This window comes from Onthophagus taurus, chromosome 11 (assembly GCF_036711975.1).
Source record: "Onthophagus taurus isolate NC chromosome 11, IU_Otau_3.0, whole genome shotgun sequence".
Classification (NCBI taxonomy): Eukaryota; Metazoa; Arthropoda; class Insecta; order Coleoptera; family Scarabaeidae; genus Onthophagus; species Onthophagus taurus.
Genome location: NC_091976.1, coordinates 33,393,939 through 33,414,573, shown reverse-complemented (window position 1 = coordinate 33,414,573; position 20,635 = coordinate 33,393,939). Strand labels below are relative to the sequence as shown.

Below are 20,635 nucleotides of genomic sequence, written 5' to 3'. Positions count from 1 at the left end.
GTCTAGTGTTAGTTCTAGTTTTACACTAGCACTATCACTAGAACTAACACAAGACCTAGAACTAGAAGCATTCGGGTTTAGCCGCACGTCTCTCAAGACGGCTAAACCCGAATGATTCTAGTTCTAGGTCTAGTGTTAGTTCTAGTTTTACACTAGCACTATCACTAGAACTAACACAAGACCTAGAACTAGAAGCATTCGGGTTTAGCCGCACGTCTCTCAAGACGGCTAAACCCGAATGATTCTAGTTCTAGGTCTAGTGTTAGTTCTAGTTTTACACTAGCACTATCACTAGAACTAACACAAGACCTAGAACTAGAAGCATTCGGGTTTAGCCGCACGTCTCTCAAGACGGCTAAACCCGAATGATTCTAGTTCTAGGTCTAGTGTTAGTTCTAGTTTTACACTAGCACTATCACTAGAACTAACACAAGACCTAGAACTAGAAGCATTCGGGTTTAGCCGCACGTCTCTCAAGACGGCTAAACCCGAATGATTCTAGTTCTAGGTCTAGTGTTAGTTCTAGTTTTACACTAGCACTATCACTAGAACTAACACAAGACCTAGAACTAGAAGCATTCGGGTTTAGCCGCACGTCTCTCAAGACGGCTAAACCCGAATTCTTCTAGTTCTAGGTCTAGTGTTAGTTCTAGTTTTACACTAACACTATCACTAGAACTAACACAAGACCTAGAACTAGGAGCATTCGGGTTTAGCCGTCTTGAGAGATGTGCGGCTAAATCCGAACGTTTCTAGTTCTAGGTCTACTGTTAGCTGTAGTGACAGTGCTAGATAGCATTAGTTAGTGCAAGTGCATAGTAGTTTCATAACTATATCACTAACGATAGTGCTAGTGTAAAACTAGAACTAACACTAGACCTAGAACTAGAAACATTCTGGTTAAGACAGTGTGAAATAGAACCAAAAAAAAACATCGGAATGTTATTGACTTTTTGTCGGCCACTGTATATTATAGAAAATAAAATTGATGTTTAAAAACTTAATACAGTATCTGTAAATTTATATCACCAGCTACCTTATATTAATAACTCAGCATTAACCGGTGCATTCCAGAAGTTAATCCCTAAGACCATTACAGGCATTTATGAAATTCCGACGAGTTATGCTTTCTCTTCTATTCCGAAGATCTCCTCTAAAGACGACATAAATTACAAAATGACATTCTTGCTAACGACGCGCGTCGGCGCAAAAACATCCGGTTTCTCTTTCCGCAAACGATGCCAATAAAATGTTGCGCAAACGTAGCTCATCTTAAAGCGCAAAACTGAAAGGAGATACGTGGTAATTACGGTATCTTACGAGCGAAAGCTGACTGAAATGTTAATAACGAAGTTGATTTACGTTCGGTCATTAACGTTATTTTCATCAAAAGTGTGTCACAAAAATATCACAATATCTTCAATTTAACCTTAGAATAGGTCAATTTCACCTGCAACTCGTTCTGAGTCACTGTTACATAAAGTTCAAATCAAGAAAATGGCGTATATCTATACAGATACCGGTATATAATATAGTATAGGTGGGCACACATAAAGGCTCCGTAAACACGTAACTATCGTTTGCCCGGAGAGTTTATAACCCGAACTCTTCGCCGCGGCTATGTTCTGCTATATTCTGTAGCTTTCCCTTCTCTCCTTCGAACCAATAATATACGAGAACAAAACAGCTCGTTCGATTTACAGTTATTCGGTTTACTTCTTAAATTGCGTCCAAACGGAACGTTAATTACTAAATCGTTTGGGACGAAATCTTACAATTAGTTAAGAAAGAAAAAGAAAAATACGTAAATTCTTAAATAAATATATAAATAAACAAATTAATAACAATCGTTTTGTTATGTTGGGTTAAAGGAGATAATAATAAAAGTAAAAGTGGTTTTCGCGACGAAGAAGAAGTCCTGTTAATTGGACATTCAGTATGACACGGGCGGTTACTGAAGATGAGTGGAATGTGTCACATATTTCAGGTGCCTCGTGTTCTCATCGCGCTGCTTTTGCCCTCCATTCCGACTGCGACGACATCGAGGTTCGGTCGCGTTACGTCATTGTGTGTGCACCAAGCTCGAATCCTCCGGGGCGACGATTTTTATCTCTTTTGAGAGTGAAACTCGATTTTAATTGGTTGTAATTACGTTATATTTTTTTTTTTTCAGTCGACTAATTACATCACTTTTTATCTACTTAAAAACATTAGATGTAAAAATATATATATCATAAAAAAGATTATGGAATTATTAATGCTGAAACGAATCATTGAAACGAGGTGCTTCTTAAAAGGTGTGGCTTTTTAAGGTATAAGTCATTTGAGCATAATAATGGTAATTTCTTAAAAATTTGATCCCTTTATGGGAGAGTCAAAAAGTCATGTCCCCTTTATTTACAGTTATTATGAGATGATTTTTATATTAAACTGAAAACTTTAATTATTAATAATTAATAAATTATTAATGAAAAATGGGTCAAAATTGGCAAGTGATAAGTTAATGTCAAATAATGACCATCTTAGAAAAAATCGAAAATTGAAAAAAATGATATCTCCTTTATTTCGAGTTAATATTACATGATTTTTATGTCAAATTAAAACTGAAAGTATGTACTTTAAGATGATATGATATAAAATGGGTGTTCATTAAAGAAAAATGCCTCAAAATTGTCAAATTATAAATTGATGTCAAATTTGACCATCTTGGAAGAATCGAAAATTAAAAAAACTCGTATCTGCTTTATTTAAAGTTATTATGAAATGATTTTTATATTAAATTAAAGCTGAAAATGTGTACTTTAAGATGATTTGGTGTAACATGGGTGTTTATTAATGAAAAATGGCTCAAAATTGGCAAGTAATAAGTTGATGTCAAATAATGACATCTTAGAAAAATCGAAAATTAAAAAAATGATATCTCCTTTATTTCGAGTTAATATTACATGATTTTTATGTCAAATTAAAGCTGAAAGTGTGTACTTTAAGATGATATGATATAAAATGGGTGTTTATTAAAGAAAAATGCCTCAAAATTGTCAAATAATAAATTGATGTCAAATTTGACCATCTTGGAAAAATCGAAAATTAAAAAAACTCATATCTGCTTTATTTAAAGTTATTATGAAATGATTTTTATATTAAATTAAAGCTGAAAATGTGTACTTTAAGATGATTTGGTGTAACATGGGTGTTTATTAATGAAAAATAGCTCAAAATTGGCAAGTAATAAGTTGATGTCAAATAATATCTTCGACAAAATCGAAAAATTAAAAAAATTATATCTCCTTTATTTCGGGTTATTATTATATGATTTTTATGTCAAATTAAAGCTGAAAGTATGTACTTTAAGATGATATGATATAAAATGGGTGTTTATTAAAGAAAAATGCCTCAAAATTGTCAAATTATAAATTGATGTCAAATTTGACCATCTTGGAAAAATCAAAAATTAAAAAAATTCGTATCTGCTTTATTTAAAGTTATTATGAAATGATTTTTATATTAAATTAAAGCTGAAAATGTGTACTTTAAGATGATTTGTTGTAACATGGGTGTTTATTAATGAAAAATGGCTCAAAATTGGTAAGTAATAAGTTGATGTCAAATAATATCTTAGAAAAAATCGAAAAATTAAAAAAATGATATCTCCTTTATTTCGGGTTATTATTACATGATTTTTATGTCAAATTAAAGCTGAAAGTATGTACTTTAAGAAGATATGATATAAAATGGGTGTTTATTAAAGAAAAATGCCTCAAAATTGTCAAATTATAAATTGATGTCAAATTTGACCATCTTGGAAAATCGAAAATTAAAAAAACTCATCTGCTTTATTTAAAGTTATCATGAAACGATTTTTATATTAAATTAAAGCTGAAAATGTGTACTTTAAGATGATTTGGTGTAACATGGATGTTTATTAATGAAAAATGGCTCAAAATTGGCAAGTAATAAGTTGATGTCAAATAATATCTTCGAAAAAATCGAAAAATTAAAAAAAATGATATCTCTTTTATTTGGAGTTATTATTACATGATTTTTATGTCAAATTAAAGCTGAAAGTATGTACTTTAATATGATATGATATAAAATGGTTGTTTATTAAAGAAAAATGCCTCAAAATTGTCAAATTATAAATTGATGTCAAATTTGACCATCTTGGAAAAATCGAAAATTAAAAAAACTGATATCTGCTTTATTTAAAGTTATTATGAAATGATTTTTATATTAAATTAAAGCTAAAAATGTGTACTTTAAGATGATTTGGTGTAACATGGGTGTTTATTCATGAAAAATGGCTCAAAATTGGCAAGTAATAAGTTTATGTCAAATAATATCTTCGAAAAAATCGAAAAATTAAAAAAATGATATCTCCTTTATTTCGGGTTATTATTACATGATTTTTATGTCAAATTAAAGCTGAAAGTATGTACTTTAATATGATATGATATAAAATGGGTGTTCATTACAGAAAAATGTCTCAAAATTGTCAAATTATAAATTGATGTCAAATTTGACCATCTTGGAAAAATCGAAAATTAAATAAACTGATATCTGCTTTATTCAAAGTTATTATGAAATGATTTTTATATTAAATTAAAGCTAAAAATGTGTACTTTAAGATGATTTGGTGTAACATGGGTATTTATTAATGAAAAATGGCTCAAAATTGGCCAGTAATAAGTTGATGTCAAATAATATCTTCGAAAAAATCGAAAAATTAAAAAAATGATATCTCCTTTATTTCGGGTTATTATTACATGATTTTTATGTCAAATTAAAGCTGAAAGTATGTACTTTAATATGATATGATATAAAATGGTTGTTTATTAAAGAAAAATGCCTCAAAATTGTCAAATTATAAATTGATGTCAAATTTGACCATCTTGGAAAAATCGAAAATTAAAAAAACTGATATCTGCTTTATTTAAAGTTATTATGAAATGATTTTTATATTAAATTAAAGCTAAAAATGTGTACTTTAAGATGATTTGGTGTAACATGGGTGTTTATTCATGAAAAATGGCTCAAAATTGGCAAGTAATAAGTTTATGTCAAATAATATCTTCGAAAAAATCGAAAAATTAAAAAAATGATATCTCCTTTATTTCGGGTTATTATTACATGATTTTTATGTCAAATTAAAGCTGAAAGTATGTACTTTAATATGATATGATATAAAATGGGTGTTCATTACAGAAAAATGTCTCAAAATTGTCAAATTATAAATTGATGTCAAATTTGACCATCTTGGAAAAATCGAAAATTAAATAAACTGATATCTGCTTTATTCAAAGTTATTATGAAATGATTTTTATATTAAATTAAAGCTAAAAATGTGTACTTTAAGATGATTTGGTGTAACATGGGTATTTATTAATGAAAAATGGCTCAAAATTGGCCAGTAATAAGTTGATGTCAAATAATATCTTCGAAAAAATCGAAAAATTAAAAAAATGATATCTCCTTTATTTCGGGTTATTATTACATGATTTTTATGTCAAATTAAAGCTGAAAGTATGTACTTTAATATGATATGATATAAAATGGTTGTTTATTAAAGAAAAATGCCTCAAAATTGCCAAATAATAAATTGATGTCAAATTTGACCATCTTGGAAGAATCGAAAATTAAAAAAACTGATATCTGCTTTATTTAAAGTTATTATGTAATGATCTTTATATTAAATTAAAGCTGAAAATGTGTACTTTAAGATGATTTGGTGTAACATGGGTGTTTATTAATGAAAAATGGCTCAAAATTGGCAAGTAATAAGTTGATGTCAAATATCTTCGAAAAAATCGAAAAATTAAAAAAGTGATATCTCCTTTATTTCGGGTTATTACTACATGATTTTTATGTCAAATTAAAGCTGAAAGTATGTACTTTAAGATGATATGATATAAAATGGGTGTTTATTAAAGAAAAATGCGTCAAAATTGTCAAATTATAAATTGATGTCAAATTTGACCATCTTGGAAGAATCGAAAATTAAAAAAACTGATATCTGCTTTATTTAAAGTTATTATGAAATGATTTTTATATTAAATTAAAGCTAAAAATGTGTACTTTAAGATGATTTGGTGTAACATGGGTGTTTATTAATGAAAAATGGCTCAAAATTGGCAAGTAATAAGTTGATGTCAAATATCTTCGAAAAAATCGAAAAATTAAAAAAATGATATCTCCTTTATTTCGAGTTATTATTACATGATTTTTATGTCAAATTAAAGCTGAAAGTATGTACTTTAATATGATATAATATAAAATGGTTGTTTATTAAAGAAAAATGCCTCAAAATTGCCAAATAATAAATTGATGTCAAATTTGACCATCTTGGAAAAATCGAAAATTAAAAAAACTGATATCTGCTTTATTTAAAGTTATTATGAAATGATTTTTATATTAAATTAAAGCTGAAAATGTGTACTTTAAGATGATTTGGTGTAACATGGGTGTTTATTAATGAAAAATGGCTCAAAATTGGTAAGTAATAAGTTGATGTCAAATAATATCTTCGAAAAAATCGAAAAATTAAAAATATGATATCTCCTTTATTTCGGGTTATTATTACATGATTTTTATGTCAAATTAAAGCTGAAAGTATGTACTTTAATATGATATGATATAAAATGGGTGTTCATTACAGAAAAATGTCTCAAAATTGTCAAATTATAAATTGATGTCAAATTTGACCATCTTGGAAAAATCGAAAATTAAATAAACTGATATCTGCTTTATTTAAAGTTATTATGAAATGATTTTTATATTAAATTAAAGCTGAAAATGTGTACTTTAAGATGATTTGGTGTAGCATGGGTGTTTATTGATGAAAAATGGCTTAAAATTGGCAAGTAATAAGTTGATGTCAAATAATATCTTCGAAAAAGTCGAAAAATTAAAAATATGATATCTCCTTTATTTCGAGTTATTATTACATGATTTTTATGTCAAATTAAAGCTGAAAGTATGTACTTTAATATGATATGATATAAAATGGGTCAAAATTGTCAAATAATAAATTGATGTCAAATTTGACCATCTTGGAAAAATCGAAAATTAAAAAAAATCATATCTCCTTTATTTCGAGTATTATTGCATGGTTTTTATATCAAATTAAAGCTGAAAGTATGTACTTTAAGATGATATGATATAAAATGAGTGTTTATTAAAGAAAAATGGCTAAAAATTGTCAAATAATAAATAAATGTCAAATTTGACCATCTTGGAAAATCGAAAATTAAAAAAACCCATATCTGCTTTATTTAAAGTTATTATGAAATGATTTTTATATTAAATTAAAGCTGAAAATGTGTACTTTAAAATGATTTGGTGTAACATGGGTGTTTATTAATGAAAAATGGCTCAAAATTGGCAAGTAATAAGTTGATGTCAAATAATATCTTCGAAAAAATCGAAAAATTAAAAAAATGATATCTCCTTTATTTCGGGTTATTATTACATGATTTTTATGTCAAATTAAAGCTGAAAGTATGTACTTTAATATGATATGATACAAAATGGGTCAAAATTGTCAAATAATAAATTGATGTCAAATTTGACCATCTTGGAAAAATCGAAAATTAAAAAAAATCATATCTCCTTTATTTCGAGTATTATTGCATGGTTTTTATATCAAATTAAAGCTGAAAGTATGTACTTTAAGATGATATGATATAAAATGAGTGTTTATTAAAGAAAAATGGCTAAAAATTGTCAAATAATAAATAAATGTCAAATTTGACCATCTTGGAAAATCGAAAATTAAAAAAACCCATATCTGCTTTATTTAAAGTTATTATGAAATGATTTTTATATTAAATTAAAGCTGAAAATGTGTACTTTAAGATGATTTGGTGTAACATGGGTGTTTATTAATGAAAAATGGCTCAAAATTGGCAAATAATAAGTTGATGTCAAATAATATCTTCGAAAAAATCGAAAAATTAAAAAAATGATATCTCCTTTATTTCGGGTTATTATTACATGATTTTTATGTCAAATTAAAGCTGAAAGTATGTACTTTAAGATGATATGATATAAAATGGGTCAAAATTGTCAAATAATAAATTGATGTCAAATTTGACCATCTTGGAAAATCAAAAATTAAAAAATTCATATTTGCATTATACCGACAAACATTATATTTAATATATATTTTATTGTCATATTTTTAGTTGTTACGATTACGTTATAATCCATAACGTTTTTGCACAGGTTGATATTTCATAAGTCGAGCATAAATAACACGATGACTTTTTCTTTCTATTTATAAACTAGATCGAGTTACGTGAAATGAAACGATTCCAAAGTAAAATAATAATAATAATAGTAATCGAAAATGAACAAGACGTTTTCTCTTTTTTTTTTCTTTTTTAGCATGGTTAAAGATAATTTGCTGTCGAATAAAAAAAGAATTTTGATAAAGAAATGTAATTTACGAAAGTACAGCTTGTTTAAGAAACTTTCGAAACGTGTTTATTTTTTTATATACAAATGTAGTCAAGCTTAAGAGTCTCAAAAACCCTACCCACCTTTCGTCGGATTAATAACGCCATTAAATTATTAATTAGCTACGCGGATTTTCACTTGTTAATATTCGCGCTGAAAAAAAAGTTCCAATACGAACTTTCACTTATGGCTGGCCAAGTCTCGGCGACTTCGACTTCGACATTCGTGTTTTGCGTTTATTCCAGTGTGTTTCAATCAGTTTCGGTCGTCTCCTTTCACTTTACTTTACACTAGCCTATGTAAAATAAGTTAAAATAACCGGCGGTTCTCGACATGTTCCTCGGGGTTCGATTTACGCTAATGGAAGAAACACATCAAACGGACATTAAAAAGCCGGCTCGTTTTATTTCGATTGGCGGCATAAAACGGCAATAATCCACCTCGACGGCATCCAGCACCTACACCGTAAACACTAGATAACGTTCTCGAACTAGCCACAATGGCTCGCTCAACCCGATACTAACCGAGATTAGAAAATTTCTTAATTATTCTTCCTTCATCACCTAAAAACTATTTCTTGGGAGAGTTGAATAAATAAAAATAAAAATGTTTCTTAGTACGAGTCAGAAAATTCTCGATTTTTTCGCCGATTTCTACGAAATGAAATGTGACGTCGCTTTGGGCCGGTCCTGTCCACGGTTGGTTTCGTTCTTTCTCTCTTTCAGGGCAAGGTGGTACCGTCAAAAAACGGAACTCGTCGGTGCACTTTCATCGGTTTATGCGCCCAGTTTTTTCGATTGACGTAAACCAGGCTCGCGTACGATTTAGGAGACGCACGACTTTCTTCTTCTTCTTCTCTTGAACGTCTCACGTACCCCGCCTGGCGTAGCGTGGTCCTGCTGTTGGGTGCTCATTCGGTCATCTATAATTAGGCACTTCACTTTTACCTCCTCTTAACGATCCAACCACTCTTGGAGTGCCATTCTTAATTTCTCGTGGTATTGGGAAAGAGAAAATGATTTTTTTTTCTTCAACAAGAGAAATTTCTCTTTCTCATCTCGGAATTTGTTGTGATTCTTGATTCTTAACAACGACAATAACACTTTAACATTAATGATCTTTATAAGCAAATTAATTAAAATTAAAATGATCTTCATTACAAATTCAATTAGTCGATTGTAAAGTAACATTTTTAGTAAGAACAAAGCTACTTTTTACGTTCTTAAACGTAAACAATTCTCTATTAAGAGAGCTAATTGCTCACATATATAACTGAATGCTTAAAATAAATAACTGTAAAATTTAATGTCAGGATATTGCGCGGTTCTATACAATTTTCTTGCAAGAAAAAGAAATGTTTAGATTGAAAATAAATATATACGTTAGACAATAGGATAGTCGACGAAATCCCCGCGCTTCTTACAGTTGTTAATGTATTCTAAAGATATTCATAGGCTATTCTTTGCCGATTGTCTCAAACAACATCAATCTGCAAATAATCGTCTTTATTTCGCGGTTTTGCCACTCAATTAATAAATTAAAAAGCCGCATACCGACGAGAACAGGCCTATTACGAAGTTAATTCTTCTCTGACGCCGACCGTTTACGACCCCGGCACATTCAGATAAATCCGTCCTTAATCAATTAAATACCCGATTCGTGTTGTTCCTTTTCGGTCCGCGACGTTTCGTTTACGACTTCCGATATATAACAGTTTTTTATCTGTTTTCCGCAACTTAACAATAAAAATTGCGTTATCTTAATATTTAATCGGATATTTAAAGATGGAATTTATAAAGAAAAATTCTTGAAATGTTTTGCATCCCCTCCTTTTATTTTTGCATATTTAAGTTAATCTTTACGGTACCCAATTATCGTTCCAAGACGTCGCTAATGATTTAATTCGTCGTAAAAGCTCGAAACGCCGCGGTACTGATTAGGCTCCGCTGAAACGTCCTTCGGTTCGGAATCGGTTTGAATAATTTGCCCATTGGTGTTAATAAAAAAATTAAGAAAAATAAAATAAACGAGAAAAACGATCGATTTCCGTCGCTGCCGTGCGGTCGATATCTTTTCTCTCCTCGCGCTATATACAGTTGTAATCGTAAAGCAAAACAGTAAAATCCTAATAAGTGCAGTGGCTTTTAGCTGTTATCGGTAAAACGACCGAGCCGTCCGCTATTAGCTTCTCACCTACCGTGTGATTACGCCCCAGGTGTGTAACCGAAATGATGGAAATCAATTTACAAAAAATTTATTTTATAAAGTGCCTTTTAAGAAATTGTCGAAATAGTTTAGGAATTTTTATTCTTAAAATCTATAAAAGTTTATTAAAAAAAAAGTTAATTAATTCATTAAATTCTAGACATGTCAAAATGACGTTTCATTAAACAAAAAGTTACTAGGAGTGTTATAATTATTTTTGCGTTTCATGTTGGTAACAATTTTACTTTGACGTTTAATTAACCTAATACACGCAGACGTTCGTAGCGAATTGTCAGTCCGTAATTGTCAATAGAAACGATCGTCGGGCAAAAGATGGCGTTAGTTAAAAGTAACTTAACCCATTCGCATTATTAGCTAAGATATTTGCGGAATAACTAAAACTAGAATTAATACTAAAACTAGAACTAATAGTAAATCTAGAACTACAAACATTCGGGTTTAGCCGTCTTGAGAGACGTACGGCTGGTTTAACAGTTTTTAATCCCAAATATTTCTAGTTCTAGGTCTAGTGTTAGTTCCAGTTTTAATTTTAGAAGTAACACTAGACCTAGAGTTAAACACATTCGTGTCCTAAAAAGTAATAACTCCAAATACCTGTCACAACCGTTTCTCTGTTCCTAGTGATATATAGCATAAATCCCCAAAATGTCAAAATAGGATGGATTTCTTAATAAAATCAATTATAACCTAAGTACTAAAACTGATGAAGAAAGACACTATGAATAAAAAATATTCCTAATGCAGCAATAAATCATAATCCTCACTTATATCATATTTATCTATCACCAGTTTTCGTTGATATAGAATAAATCACAAAATGTCAAAATTGGACGATTTTTTTTTAATTAACTACAACGTAAGAACTAAAACTGGTGGAGAAAAACGTTATGAATAAAAAATATTCCTAATGCATCAATAAGTTACAATCTGCACTTATTTCATATTTATCTATCACCAGTTTCTAGTGATATAGAATAAATCACAAAATGTCAAAATTGGACGATTTTTCTCAATAAAATCGATTATAACGTAAAAACTAAAGCTGATGGAGAAAAACGTTATCAATAAAAAATATTCCTAATGCACCAAGAAATCATAATCCACACTTATATCATATTTATCTATCACCAATTTTTAGTGATATAGCATACATTACAAAATGTCAAAATTGGACGAATTTTCTTAATAAAGTCAACTACAACCTAAGTACTAAAACTGATGGAGAAAGACGTTATGAATATAAAATAATCAATAAATCATAATCCACACTTATTTCACATTTATCTATCACCAGTTTCTAGAGATATAGCATAAATCACAAAATGTTAAAATTGGACGATTTTTTTAATAAAATCAATTATAATCTAATTACTATAATTGATGAAGAAAGACGCTATGAATAAAAAATGTTCCTTATTGATCAATAAATCATGATCCACACTTATTTCATATTTATCTATCACCAATTTCTAGTGATATAGCATATATCCCCAAAATTTCAAAATTGGACGATTTTTTTATAAAATCAATTGTAATCTAATTACTAAAACTGATAGACAAAGACGTTATGAATAAAAAATGTGTCTTATGCATCAATAAATCATACTCCAGACATACTTCATATTTATCTATCACCAGTTTCTAGTGATATAGCATAAATCACAAAATGTCAAAATTGGACATTAGCATTGGATTTTTCTTAATAAAATCAACTATAACTTAAGTACTAAAACTGATGGAGAACGTCGTTATGAATAAAAAGTATTCCTAATGCATCATGAAATTATAATCCAGACTTATTTCATATTTATCTATCACCAGTTTCTAGTGATATAGCATAAATCACAATATGTCAAAATTGAACAATTTTTTCTAGTAAAACCAACTATAACGTGAGTACTAAAACTGATGGAGAAAGACGTTATGAATAAAAAATATTCCTGATACATCAAGATGTCATAACCCATACTTATTTCATATTTATCTATCACCAACTTCTAGTGATATAGCATAAACCACAAAATGTCAAAATTGGACGATTTTTTTAATAAAATCAACTACAACCTAAGTACTAAAACTGATAGAGAAAAACGTTATGAATAAAAAATATTCCTAATGCATCAATAAAATATAATCCGCACTTATTTCATATTTATCTATCACCAGTTTCTAGTGATATAGCATAAATCACAAAATGTCAAAATTGGACGATTTTTCATAATAAAATCAATTACAACGTAAGAACTAATTCTGATGGAGAAAGACGGTATGAATAAAAATATTCTTAATGCATCAATAAGTCATAATCCAGGCTTATTTCATATTTATCTGTCACCAGTTTCTAATGATATAGCATAAATCACAAAATGTCAAAATTGGACGATTTTTCTTAATAAAATCAACTACAACCTAAGTACTAAAACTGATGGAGAAAAACGTTATGAATAAAAAATATTCTTAATGCATCAATAAAATACAATCCGCACTTATTTCATATTTATCTATCACCAGTTTCTAGTGATATAGCATAAATCACAAAATGTCAAAATTGGACGATTTTTCTTAATAAAATCAACTACAACGTTAGAACTTAAACTGACGGAGGAAGACGTTATGAATAAAAAATATTCCTAATGTATCAAAAAATCATAATCCGCACTTATATCATATTCATCTATCACCAGATTCTAATGATATAGCATAAATCATAAAATGTCGAAATTGGACGATTTTTCATAATAAAATCAATTACAACGTAAGAACTAAATCTGATGGAAAAAGACGGTATGAATAAAAATATTCTTAATGCATCAATAAGTCATAATCCAGGCTTATTTCATATTTATCTATCACCAATTTCTAATGATATAGCATAAATCACAAAATGTCAAAATTGGACGATTTTTTTTAATAAAATCAACTACAACCTAAGTACCAAAACTGATGGAGAAAAACGTTATGAATAAAAAATATTCTTAATGCATCAATAAAATATAATCCGCACTTATTTTATATTTATCTATCACCAGTTTCTAGTGATATAGAATAAATCACAAAATGCCAAAATTGGACGATTTTTCTTAATAAAATCAACCACAACGTAAATACTAAAACTGATAGAGAAAGACGTTATGTATCAAAAATATTCCTAATACATCAATAAATCATAATCCAGACTTATTTCATATTTATCTATCACCAATTTCTAATGATATAGTATAAATCACAAAATATCAAAATTGGACGATTTTTATATTCATGAATTATCTGGAACATTTAAGAACTTCATTGAATATCCAAAAATGTCTAATAATTTCCAGGTTGTCTCAGATGATTTACAAGAAAAACAACATTTCAACATTGATTAAATTACGATTACGTCTCAATTACTCGGTATCATTTATGGAAAAATAGGGCGTCGCCGTAACGATAAATAATAAATGAAATTTTATTTGAAATCAATGAATTAATTTAAACGACTTACCTTTAAAATGCATTTTCCTTCGGCGATATTTTCCGCAACGGAAACGTTGTAAAAACTTTGATCGAAGATGGGTTCGTTGTCGTTGACGTCATGAATAGTTACGTGAACCGTTGCGGAAGAAGACAACGGTGGAAAACCATTATCGGTCGCGATCACCGTCAACTTTGGCACCGGATCGGTTTCACAATCGACGTGCACCTTCGTTGTCACTAAACCACTACGCGGATCAATTTGAAACCACGAATAATGAGTATCCGACGTTTCGGCTAACGAATAGGTGATCGCGCTATTATTGCCTTCATCTTTATCGGTCGCGGACACTTGGATAACACTCGTTCCCGGATCGGAAATTTCCATAACATTCGCTTGATAAACATCTTTTTCGAATTCCGGGGCGTTATCGTTAATATCGGTCACTTTTAATAAAATTGTTCTCGATGCGTGAAGCGGTGGTGTTCCGGTATCGGTTGCAACCACATTTAAAGTATAATTCGGTTGGATTTCGCGATCCAACGGAAGAGAAACGATCACTAAATATATGATATTATCTCGAGTTGTTAAACCGAAATGTCCTTCGCCACCATCTAACGTTACGTTAATGTTTGAGTATTCCGTTTTTGAATCGGGATCGTTCACCGAGATTCGTGCAACAAATTCGCCTGGTTGGGCGGATTCCGATATTTTCGGGGTTGCGTCATCGCTTAAAAAGATGACGGTAATCGTCGGTTGGTTATCGTTAACATCGGTCACTTTAATCGAGACGAAAGCTGTCGTTTCCAGCGGTTGTAACCCCCGATCTCTCGCTACTATCACCAATTCGTGAAGTTCTTTAGTTTCGAAATCTAACGGTTTATTTACTGATATAAACCCGGTCGTTGAATCAATTCGAAACATTACATCTTTATCGCTTTGTCTTCGATTAATTGAATATTCGACTTTTCCGTTTTCGTTGGAATCGGTGTCCGTTGCGAAAACTTGTAAGACGGTTGTTCCAACGGTTGCGTTTTCGGGAATTGTCGCGAAATATCTGCTTTGATTAAAAATCGGTTGGTTATCGTTGACGTCTTGAATCGTGATGTTAACCATCATTTCGCCCCTTAAAGGTGGGGTTCCCCCATCTAAAGCTTCGATTAATAAACTGTACGAAGCAATCGATTCGCGATCTAAAAATCCGTTTATTTGGAGATCCAAATATAAAACGCTGTCTCGTTCTCGATGCGCGCTCAATCGAAAAGCATTGTTGACGTTTCCCGATACAATGTTGTATCTTTGAGTGTTGTATTGATCCAAATCCAAATCTTTCGCTGGGTGTAAAGTTCTTTTAACGTCTAACGGGGTGTTTTCGGGAAAATCGATGGTCATCACGCCAACGGGAAACGTTGGGGCGTTATCGTTTTCGTCTAAAACTTTGATGTGGACTTGTATGTTATAACCGCTTATCGTGATTGCGACTAACGAGTAACTCGAACGAGTTTCTCGATCTAAAAGAACTTTCGTGCTAATTTCACCAGTTGTCAAATCGATTAATAGGTCGGTGTTGACGCTGTTACCAACCGGAACTACTAAATAAGGCGGCCCGCTATCGGTGGTGACACCTTCCTCGATGAATCCGATTCTGGTACCAACGGGAGCACCTTCGGACACCTCTAGGTCCCTTACCAATTCCGAGCGGGCCAAAGCCAGCAAGAGCGGCAATAGGATCCAGAAAGGCTCCATCTTCGACACTTTTCTGGCGGATTATCGCGGAGGCGCTCCCATCCTGTAATTGAAATTAAAATTAAAATAACTAAACATTTTTAATAACGGAACTTTAGTATCTTTAGATTTATAATTAGATAATAATTAATTTCGAAAGTTAATTACGATAAATCGTTGTTAATGTAGTTTCAAGGTGTGTTTAATAAATTTTATTGATCAATTTTTGCGTTACTACAATTTATAACATTTTAGCCGAACAGGATCTCGATTAAACCTAAAATCGATGATTTTATGATATTGTTTTATTAAGACAATAAAATATTAGACATTTCCCATCTAAATTAATTAATATATTAAATCACCGAAATTATTTGCGGCCGAGGGGCTACAATTTATAATATATTTCACCACTTCAACCAAAAGAAGAACCTCGGCTGAACTTGAAATGATGATTATTGTTGATATTGTATGATAATGTTTTGTTAGGGTGAGGTTGCTTCAATTAATACCATATTCTCGCTAAATTAGTTGATATATTAAAGAACAACAACAATTTATAACATATTACACCACCTAAACCGAAAAGGACCTCGGATAAACATAAAACGATGATTATATGATGTTGTTTTATGAATGTGAGTTTGCTTGTAATCGAAGAACTTCAATTAATATCATATCTCCGCAACATTAGTTGATATATTAAAACGCCGAGGTCGCTTGCGGGCGAGGCGCTACAATTTTTAACGTATTGCATCCGAAATGAACCTCAGTTAAGTGAAAAACGATTTTTATATGATATTGTTTTGTTAAGGTGAGGTTGCTTAAAATCTACTCATTTCAATTAATACTATATCCCCGTTAAATTAGTTGATATATTAAAGCGCCGAGGTCGCTTGCGAGCGAGGCGCTACAATTTCTAACGTATTACATCCGAAATAAACCTCAGTTAAATGTAAAACGGTTTTTATATGATATTGTTTTGTTAAGGTGAGGTTGCTTAAAATCTACTCATTTCAATTAATACTATATCCCCGTTAAATTAGTTGATATATTAAAGCGCCGAGGTCGCTTGCGGACGAGGCGCTACAATTTACAACGTATTACATCCGAAATGAACCTCAGTTAAATGTAAAACGATTTTTATATGATATTGTTTTGTTAAGGTGAGGTTGCTTAAAATCTACTCATTTCAATTAATACTATAGCTCCGTTAAATTAGTTGATATATTAAAGCGCCGAGGTCGCTTGCGGGCGAGGCACTACAATTTATAACGTATTGCATCCGAAATGAACCTCAGTTAAATGAAAAACGATTTTTATATGATATTGTTTTGTTAAGGTGAGGTTGCTTAAAATCTACTCATTTCAATTAATACTATATCCCCGTTAAATTAGTTGATATATTAAAGCGCCGAGATCGCTTGCAGGCGAGACGCTACAATTTATAACATATTACACCAGCTAAACCGAAAAGGACCTCGGTTAAACATAAAACGATGATTATATGATATTGTTTTATTAATGTGTTTGCTTGTAACCTACGAACTTCAATTAATATCATATCTCCGCAAAATTAGGTGATATATTAATGCTACAATTTATAACGTATTACATCCCCTCAACCGAAATGAACCTCAGTTAAATGTAAAACGATTTATATGATATTGTTTTGTTATTGTGAGGTTGGTTGTAACCTAAGAGCTTCAATTAATATCATATCTCCGCAAAATTAGTTGATATATTAAAGCGCCGAGGTCGCTTGCGGGCGAGGCGCTACAATTTTTAACGTATTACATTCGAAATGAACCTCAGTTAAATGTAAAACGATTTTATATGATATTGTTTTGTCGAAAATCTACTCATTTCAATTAATACTATATCCTCGTTAAATTAGTTGATATATTAAAGCGCCGAGGTCACTTGAGGACGAGGCGCTACAATTTATAACATACTATACCAGCTAAACCAAAATGAACCTCAGTTAAATGTAAAACGATTTATATAATATTGTTTTGTTATTGTGAGGTTGGTTGTAACCTAAGAGCTTCAATTAATATCATATCTCCGCAAAATTAGTTGATGTATTAAAATACAACTACAATTTATAACGTATTACATCACCTCAGCCGATAGGGACCTCGGTTAAATCTAAAGCGATGATTGTATGATATTGTTTTATATCTCTAAGGTTACTTATACCATATCTCATCTAAATTACTTAACATATCGACAATAGGCGATAATTTATAACACATCATAGAATCTCATAACACATCTATGATGTTGTTTTATTAAGCTTGAGGTTGTTTCAATTAAAACCATATGCAGTCTAAATTAGTTAATATATTAATAATATTGCAAAGATCGCTCGCGGCTACCTAAATTGACAAGATAATGAGTTGGGATCATTTAAATAAAGATGTTATTATACAAATAAGAATTTCTTGAGTAATAAAAGTAGTCTTCGAATGTATTAATTAAAAATCGGAAAAGTTTATCCGCCTATTAATACACCATCTGTTGGCGAGTTTCTTATTAATATGCAGGAATAATTACCCGAGGGGATATTTTCAATTACCGTTTGTCGTAATTAATCGATCGAAATGGTGTCACTTTGGGATTGTGTCACAATCGATTAAAGTAAGACCTGGTAGGAGTTTTTAAAACGAAAAGTAACGATAAATCAGTTCGTTTCCGATGTTATTCAATCTACGGGATTATTATGATGGGTTTTATTACGCGACCGGGAGACCGCGCCACTTAATTATACACGACACGAATCTATTTACGATTATTTATGGGGGCCCCATTGTGGCCGCCGAATCGTCGTTTTATCTTTGATAATTAAAGGCGCTCGAGTCGAGATATCGTAATTATCGCCGCGATTTCCTCAAATGTTTATTGCGCTTAATAAGGAGTTTCCAGTTTCATCTCTCGAGGACCTTACGGGCAATAGTCCAGGGATAATTGCTTTCGGGGGCCCCGAAGGTGTTGCCAACCGAAGGTTACTTAGAACCTCCAAGTCTAGTAGTAGTTACCTGGCCCTATAGGTAACGTTTTTCTACCTACAGTTTTACCCTCCAAAAGAACCGTAGGGCTAATGAGTAGAACAAAAATATACTATTCACCTTGAAAACATCTCGAATTAAAAAACGAAAATCTTTTAAATCCTTTTTAATAATTTTAATCGCGATTTTATTTTAAATCATAAAATCTACCTTTTATACTTTAGTTCTTCCCAAGACGAAGAGGCTTCCGAACTCGGAACCCTAACATGTAATTAGAATATCCTCTGCGAGCTTCAACACATGTAGAAGAAGAAGCACCGCAGCACGTCTTATGTCCGCGTACATACACGCGTTTACATAAACAATTCGCGAACAAAAAAGAACCAAATTCAAAAATAATCACTTCACATAAAAGAAAATTCAACGACGCGGCACAATAATCTCCCTCAACGCATTCGGAGTCGCCGAAAAACTCGCCCAAATCCTCCGGTTTTCAAAATCGGAACGAGAGGTCGCGCGCGTCGCGTCGTTCCCGCTGCGTCTCTTCAGTTGGACTGACTGGCAAAAGGCGACTGCAATGCCCTCTCAGCATTCCAAGCTGCCTCCCGCCGCGCCTCTGTAACCTGTCCCGGCCAACACACACACACACACGCGCGGCCGCACGTACGCGAGGAGAAGGCCCCGCTCCGTTCGGCTTCGCAAGACAAGGGGGGGACACAACTCGAAGGCCCCAAGAGGAGAATGGAAGGGCGAGGGATGAGGAAAGAAGACGGAGGCCGCGACGGCGGCGGCAAGTTTGAAAGCGGAGACCGGGAACGGGCCATTGTCCAAACGGCTGAGGGGCCCCCGGCCCTATTGTCTTGTCTATTTGGCGACTGTCGCGTTACTCTCCGCGAAGGACCCGACGGGGTAATGTATGCGACAGTGGGGACGAAAGGGACGAAATTGAAACGCCCCCTCAAATCCCCCCAAATAAAAAACTTTTTTTTTTCAGGTTCAACAAAAAAAAACAGAATTTTCTGAATCCATATTCGCGGTAAGTTGTGGTAACCCAAATGATGGATAAGCGACGAACCCCTTTTTTAACATCATGCTGCGAAAATTTGCATGACATTATGATGTCATCTATGATCTGTGAGCAACCATGGGATCTCCGTTACAACGAGTTGTCATTAACTTCTATATATATTCTATATATATTTGAAAACCAAAGTTATATGGCTATGATAACTATATATATATATAATTTTTTTCTATGATAAGAATAACAGATAATTTATTTTTGTTCACTAACATAAAAAATTTTTTAAAGATAAAGTGTTGGTAATTGATGAATAATTTAAGGCGAATGGGTTTATATCTATACGATTAACATTTTCTCATAATATTTAATATCTAACCGCAAGCTTTTATTACCACTTATTATTACCAGTTTTTGTTAGGTGTAATTTCCAAGTAATCGCTAATTCCATACGATCGATAACCATTCTCTGTTATTCTAGACGCGAGTCGTACATAGTAGGTCTTTGATTTTCTGTAAATTTCTGTGACGAATTCCGAAGCCTAAATACCAGAACGCCGAGTTTCTATACTCAACAAAATAGAAATACAGTTATGCGATTTATTACTATTACTACCAGAAAGCTACCCAAGAAGCCAGATTGTTGCTTTTACGTTTCCATTCCCGGTCGCACTCATTGTTTATCATCATACATAATAAATGTACATCGTGGTTACGAAAAATAAACTTCATTTAGAATTAAAA

At 31.7% G+C, this 20,635-nt stretch overlaps 1 protein-coding gene across 1 annotated transcript in view; it reads right to left on the bottom strand.

The window, feature by feature from the left end:
- The window catches only part of LOC111423548 (dachsous cadherin-related 1), a 186,784-nt gene extending 167,361 nt beyond the window's left edge, over positions 1–19,423 (bottom strand). Inside the window, exons 1-2 of the mRNA XM_023056794.2 lie at positions 19,081–19,423; positions 14,165–15,923 (exon numbers count right to left, since the gene is read on the bottom strand). Of these exons, the coding sequence (XP_022912562.2) occupies positions 14,165–15,880 (1,716 nt within the window). The 5' untranslated portion in view covers positions 15,881–15,923; positions 19,081–19,423. The remainder of the gene's footprint in view (positions 1–14,164; positions 15,924–19,080) is intronic.
- Between the last annotated feature and the right edge of the window lie 1,212 nt (positions 19,424–20,635).